Raw genomic sequence first — 7,601 nt, 5'->3', positions numbered from 1 at the left:
CATTTGGGAGAAATGCTAATTTCTCAACTTTAAATCCCTATAGAAACTTCATTTGTAATAAGTTTCAAAAAAGGGTGGTCTCTTCCTGTAGGGGGCATTCCACACACCCTAATAATCATGATGTCATTGAAGAATCGTTTTGTCTATATCGTTCCACGAAGAACCTTTAACATCTGAATTACCTTTTTGTTTCATGGTTTGTGTTGTAAGGAGGAGAAATTAAAAAATATATATATTGAAAGGGGTTTAAATCTTTTTTTAATTAATGTTAACGTCATACTTAATGTTAATGTAAGTGCTATACTATACTACATGTATAATTTATTACAATTGTTTTTACTTTAAAGGGTATTTACTTATAATTTCACCAATTTCGTCATTAAAATGTTATAATTGTTTGTGTTGTTAGAACATTTAGACATCAAACATACACAAATCATACAAAAGCAAAGCAGATTTGAATGTTACTTTTATAAAAATATGTATTTAGGTCCACTCAAAAAAATTTTTTCACACAAACAGTAAAAAACATCTCAAAGCACTTCTAATGATTGGCCTATAGTAAAATAGAATTATTATAAGAATCAAATTATGTTTTAAATATATAAATAAACAAAAGAGAAACAAACATTGACAAATATCTGTGAAATTTTGATAAATACAATAAACACAAATGAATAAATGTACAAAAAATGTACAAAATGTATTGACATAAGACTTTCAAGCGCTAATAAAAATGTAATTACAGAAAAGGGAACATAATAGAACGATAAACAAAGAAGTCTGCTTTATTCCTGATTCAGACGTGTTCTGCGCCACTAAATTATAGGTCAAGGTTGTACAAAATTAATATCAAACCCTTATAAGACAAAATCTGCAAAAGCCTATCCCTGTTGATTAAATACTTAGGCTTTAAAGCAATTTTGACAATTCCAGTCATCTTTACCAAAAATGGCACCTGCAGGAATTTTGAGACAGGTTGGATGATACCACCTATGGCACTTTGAACACTGCACCATTACTTCTTTGTGGTGTGCAGTCCTGCACACACAGTATACATTGACAGAAGTATGCCTTATATTAGCTTTGGGCAATGTTGGCTCAGTGTTGAATTTAATTCGTTCTGTTTGCAAGGAATGCATGAGCTCTGCCCTCATCCGTCCCTCACGGAACTGACAGTTCTCAGGTCTCATGTTGCAGCATAGCACATAAGCAAACCCAATTGCAAATGGGCCACAATTGCTGCTATTCGATTGCTGCTGTACAGGTGGACATTTAATGATAAATTGGTCTTCCTTTGGCCTCAACAACCACGACAAGACCTGTTTTGTACTACTGTTCAACACTGTAGAGAGGCTATCGTATATGAATACCTCATTATTGCCAGCAAACAGGTTACTTGCTGTCACCCAGTGACTTCCACCAATGTGTAAAATTTGAACAAACGGTCTGGTTGGCGTTCCCACAACTCCTCCTGTTTCTAAGGCACTAAATAACAGGGTTGACTGGAAACCGTCAATTTCTGTGTAGTCCCTGGCCATAAGGTAAGATGCTAAATCAACCTCATCACTTGTGAGCCAATGCTGAGGGTGAAGGATGGAACTCAGTGCACTTCCTTTTGGGGCTTGTTGTGGTCTACAAAGCCTAAATGTAGGCAATTTCTCGGTTGGGTTCTTGTCCTGCCAGCATGGCCCAAGGTTCTTTACTTTTTCTTGCTTCTGTTAAGGCCAAAACAAAGTTTTTTATTATATAAATTTTATGATAAAAAAGTACAATATTACTGTTTTTCTCAATAGCTAAAACACTAAAACCCATTGGCTGAACAAAGTTCTCAGTTGCCTGAACTCATTTTACTAACTGTGCAGTCTGTTGTCAATACCTTAAACCATTTCACATAGGAAAACACATTTTGCAGAACTCACTTAGACTTTATAGCAAAACTCAAAAAAATTTCTTATTCTCAAAACACATTTTCCTTCATCCAAAATCAATGACGGAAAAATAAAAAATAAAATTTGAGATTAAAAAATGTATTTCTCCCTGAGAACTACATGTTTTGACTAATGTGTTTTCTATTTTATGGTTTATTGTTTTTTGACTGCTTGATAAGGTATATAATTTTGATCAGTTTGTTTATGATTTCAGAGCAGTGCTTGATTGGAAAATGGAGCAAGCTTTCAGGAATTGTGTTTTAACAAAAAAACGTTTACTGTAGTATTACTGAAATAATGGTCAATATTTACTTTAAACAAATATGAAAAAATTAATCACCAGAAATAAAAATCAAACCTTTTTTGCTTTAGTGTCAGCAGACTGGATCTGTTTTTCGTTTTTTTTATGTGATGTGTCATCTGCATCCATTACAGTCTGAAAAAGTAAAACACACACACATGTTAGGGATCTGTGCATTGTGGGGATTTCCCATAGATGGAATGATTTTTATACTGTAAAAACTGTAAATTCTATAGCCTAACCCTACCCCTAAACCTAAAGATCGTAGAAAAATTTCTGCAATTTTACATTTTCAAATAAACATCATTAAGTTTGTATAATAACCGTTTTGAATCGCGGGGACATCTGTCCCCACCATGTAAGTGTGTGTGACTTTTGCTATCATGGTGGGGACATTTGGACCCCACAATGTATAAAAACACACACACAGATATAGAGAGAGATAGAGAGAGAGAGAGAGAGAGAGAGAGAGATTTATACTTTTGTAAAATGTTATCAGTGATGCTTCATTTGAAGTTTTTCTCAAAGGATTAAAATACTAACCATGACGTCTCTGCCTTTTGCTGGGGTTGTTTTTATTGGTTCGGTAGGTGATGCTATCCCACTGACCTGCATTGAAAAACATTGTGAATTTGGGTCTGATTTTAAACCGGTTGTTAGCTGTGTGACATATTCTGCTACAGTTTAAAAACCTCTAAACAACAAAATGTTTAAATGGAAGACATTCATTTTATAATAAGTATAACAGTCCTTTTATTAATTTATCACAAAAGAACACATAGCATGTTAAATAGCATAACATAGATAATGTGTAATTTACACATCCTGTTAGAAAGTGTACATATACACACATAGCATTTTTGGACTGTAGTGCTTCTTCATTTAAAACACTTGATGTATTTAGACCAAATTACAATAAACTACATACTGTCAGGTACGCATTACGAAATAGTAGTATAAATATTTTTCACCTTTGTGTCATCAAACAGATTTTCTGGTTGTGCCTTTTCTTCGGTCAATGAGTCATATCCTTCCACAGCAGTCTAAACGCCATACATACAAGATAAGCAAATCTTCAACACTGTATAGTTATGTAAATTTTTCATAATTAATATGTTTTATTATGGATTAACTAATTAATATATAAATATTTGTTAAAAAAGTATATTGCAAAGAATGCTGGCAGTAACCTTACAACTGAAATAAAGAAAAAATCAATAAATCAATTTAAAGCATACAAAGCAAGTCTCAGTGATTAAAGGGATTTAAACAACCAATAGGTTTTGGGTGCTCTAATCTACTTACAGTGTTTTGTCTGCAAATATTTGTTTTTTTGTTTGCTGCCTTTGGTTTACTTGTCTTGGATGGCACACTGGGCTGCTTTAAAAATTAAAACAATACATAATATTTGAAATAATAATTATTATTATATGGTATGGAGGGACTGTATAAAATACTTACCTGTTGGGCTTTCTTGAAGGGAAAAACCTTTAGCAATGGTGTTACATAAATGCCTTTCTTGGACTGCCTTCTTTGTTTCCAGCGCTCAACATCTACCCTGTGAGTCTACATTGACAAATATGATGTGTAAAGTACTTAAGTATTTTCATTAAAGTACATTTATGAAGTATATTTATCAGAGCTTTTTGTACTTTAGTTTACTAGGCTTACCCACAATTTTTAACCCCTCTCATTTGATAAAATACATGTTTTTTAAATTTTACAACTCAAGGATTTGTTTTAGATCTATAAGCTTACTTCCTCAAAGAAGAACAATTTAAGAGTACAATTAAAGTAATTTTCCAATGAATGGCACTCATATAACGTATATAAATTACTTAAAATAATTAATAACACTAGAAATTAAATATTTGCTCATGGTCTTCAGTCATATTACAGCATTACAACAAGATATTCAAAGAAATGGTCCTTACATTATAAATGAAGATTTTATAAGAAAACATTAATACACAAATTACTATGCAACACTGATTAGATACATTAATATTCTAACCTTTTTCTTGTGATTAGAGTCTGAAAACTCTTTTAACAGGGCATAATGGGTTGCTTGATAAACATGAACAAAATCGTCCAGTCTTGTGAGGCGACGTCTCTGTAAGCGCACATGCTTTAGGTCCCATTGGCTTTTCTCCATTATCCCTTGTGTTTTATTGTCATTGGTGTAATTCTTAAAAAAAAAGTTTTTTTAAAACCTACACAATCAATAAGGCATTACAAAATATTATATGTCACCAACACTTAACAACAGACCTGTGTGTCCAAGTGACTGCATCGCTCAAACTTCTTTGAAAGATTTTCATAGGCACAACCTTTTCCATGACGACCTAAATCTCCTAAAATAAAATAGGACAAAATTAAACATTGATGCATGTAGAACTTGGCAAAAAAGGTTGCCCATTAAAATATACAAAAAGGAAACAATAATATAACAATATGAGAAGTCCCTTTGTTAACCATAAAAACATAATTATTTTAATTGCCATCTACCTATTTATGAATAATATGGTGCAGTATTGATGTGACAATTATGTCACTGCTAAATTATCTTACTATGGACAATTCAATCCATTTACCACAACACAGAATATCACTTTCAACAGTGCAATATATACATTTACAAAATATTACTACATTTCACAGTTGATAGCAGTATTCACACACCATTTTGTTTTGGGCAAAGTATATATAAATTATGTATTATGCTTTCCTTGATAATGTGGTATAAGAAAAGAAAATCATTTTAAGTGTATCAGTTAAATAAACAATTGGACATAATACACATTCTAAAGGCTTTGTAGTGTTTTTGATGGATCAGTGTACAGCCTTGTATTAGTGTTTCTTGTGTCATTGTAAATTTGTCTTACTACAAAAAAGTATGAAAATAATTAAAGTATACTTACCAAGCATAAGTGCTGACCATAGAGGAGCATGAGGCAGGAAGTACTTGACCAGATTGGGCATGAATGTAGTAGAATGGTATTCATTTGCCCCCCCCTCATCATGTACAGGTGCCTCTGCAATGATGTTTTCGAAGTGCCGCTGAAAAGGTGTTTCTCCCATGTCGAGCTGATATATGATCACCACGAAATGTTAAGTATTTATTTAAGTATGAAACAATAAAAAAACTTTAAAAGACGAACATTCACAGCTTTATAAAGTGTAAATATTTTCGAGATATGTAATATAAAAGTTTAAAATATTTATATTAAGATTTAAAATTACATTTTTCTGTCTGACAAAAACACATTTAATAGACAAACATAAATTTACCAATATGTTAAAAGACCAACCTCCTCTGTACTCAAGTGCTCCTCTGCTTGTTCTGTCATATTTTCAGAAATGCCAATTTTTTGCATCTTGTGCTGAAGGTTGAGAAAATGCTTTTCCACATTTTCTCCACTCTTGGGGCTTGAAAATACAACTGCCATGCTAATAAGGATGTCTTCCATCTCTTTCAATGTAGATGCAGATGTCAAGAGGCCAAAAACATGCATAGACAGCCTGTAGTTTTTTGGGGAACTGAAAAAAAAAATACATTGCTACATGAGCTTTAAAGTACACTATTGTTTATCACCAATTAAAAGTACATTTTTATGAAAAATATTAAATGTGTACCTCTTGAATTTTGCTGGAGTGGTACCCTCAGGTTATTTTTTGTACCTTACAATACACATGAAATGTTGTACCTTTTGGATATATTATTGTACTATAAAAACCTACAGTATCATTAACCATGAAATGGGGTTACAAAACAAATACAATGTCAAGGCGATATCATAAATATTGAAGTGGGGGCTAATTTTGGCAAATATATATGAATTTGTCAATCTCAGTCATACATTTAAGTGCGGTTTGCTTTTGAGCCAGTGACATTGATTTAGGGGCATGTTTAGGGGTGGGCCTTAAGTATTGCTTAGTTATATGCTTTAATATGACTTGCAATTTATGAATTCATACGAATAAGACACCTGGTAAAATACTTAGGAATTCCTGTAAGATCAGGCACAGACAGATAACGTATCCAAAAAGGTACAACATTTCATTATAGTTTGGTGTAGGCCTACGTATAAATACAAATTTATGCATTTGGCAAATTATTTTTATCCATATTGACTTATGTTGCATTATATTATACATTTGTTTATGGACATTTGCAATCCCTGGGATCAAAACCATGTCTTTGGAGTTGCTAGAGCCATGCTCTAATCACTGAGCCATTAGAAAGCTATGTACAAAAAAGAACATTAGGGTAACTTACCAGAAACGGCAAAGATACAATTGTAATATTTTTTTTTCTTACTGTTTTTTTTTAATGTTGTAACCATTACTTAAAGTATGATTTTGAAATTTAGACTGAACTTTTAATTTTCGCTTTGTGCTATCAACTACATTATTTCGGTTCCTTAAAGAATATTTGTTATTTAAAAAAATATTTAAGTTAAATATCAATTGCATTATATTAAACAAAAGAAAGCTGATGGACTGTACCGGTGTGTAATGACGTTTATAAAGGGACATGAAAACCCAGCAGGGAAGCAGTTTGTAATATGATTGTTATATCAACACAATTAAACCAGAATACCTTTTGCAGCAGTTGCATTTAGCATACTTACTGTTTCTTACAGAAGATTTTAGCATTCTTCATTATATGGCTCAAACAACGGTGAAGAATTGGCATCCTCGTTGGGTCATCCCTCAATTTTCCAGTGACTACTGCAAAGTAAGTTTGGAGCAGCTGGGCCAAAGATACTTTAAAGAAACTGTAGGAAACAGCCTGAAGTAAAACAAGTGACCCATCACACATGATCATTACAGGTCTGTTCTGTGATCTCTTTCCAAACAATCGATAGTAATCTGTTTTGAAGGATTCCAAAAAGAATGTCACAGATGAGGTTGTGTGGTCACATGTAACATAAGTAGCCACAGGAACCGGAGAGGCACCCTTATTAGGATGTCTTACTACAAGCTCATACACATAAAATGGGGGTGATTTTTCACTAGGCTTTTGTATGATGCTTCCTGTGGCATCGATGTAAACAACATCTGTTTTACATCGCTGGTGGAACAGTCGGATGGAACTGTGTGACCATAGCATCACTCCTCGGGGATGTAACAGCACCTTCTGGAGAACTCTGTCTACATCTGTTTTCTCTTCCACCATCTTCTGGAGACTTAGTATTTCATTTTCATGCCGTCGAGTTTTTTTCCTGCTGTTCCATGCTATGTTTTTAAGCACCGCGGGTGTTGGAGCATTATCCCTACATCCAGAATCAAATATTGTGCTATCCATTTTTCCAAGATTTTGTAAATGTAGGGCCCTTGGTAGAATGGTTTCTAATTGTTTTGCA

The 7,601-nt window shown here is 33.1% G+C and overlaps 1 protein-coding gene across 1 annotated transcript; it reads right to left on the bottom strand.

The window, feature by feature from the left end:
* Positions 1-993: 993 nt before the first annotated feature.
* LOC130436750 (uncharacterized) lies at positions 994-6,992 on the bottom strand. Its single transcript, XM_056767694.1, has 12 exons — positions 6,867-6,992; positions 5,544-5,772; positions 5,154-5,319; positions 4,504-4,586; positions 4,247-4,420; positions 3,694-3,798; positions 3,538-3,612; positions 3,204-3,275; positions 2,776-2,841; positions 2,290-2,367; positions 1,152-1,718; positions 994-1,041 (listed from the first exon to the last, which is right to left on the bottom strand). The coding sequence occupies exons 1-12, from the start codon at positions 6,929-6,931 to the stop codon at positions 994-996; spliced, it is 1,728 nt and encodes a 575-aa protein (XP_056623672.1). The 5' UTR covers positions 6,932-6,992.
* Between the last annotated feature and the right edge of the window lie 609 nt (positions 6,993-7,601).

The sequence above is a fragment of the Triplophysa dalaica genome, chromosome 15 (assembly GCF_015846415.1).
Source record: "Triplophysa dalaica isolate WHDGS20190420 chromosome 15, ASM1584641v1, whole genome shotgun sequence".
In the NCBI taxonomy this organism is placed as follows: Eukaryota; Metazoa; Chordata; class Actinopteri; order Cypriniformes; family Nemacheilidae; genus Triplophysa; species Triplophysa dalaica.
This window is presented reverse-complemented; position numbering and strand designations above follow the sequence as displayed.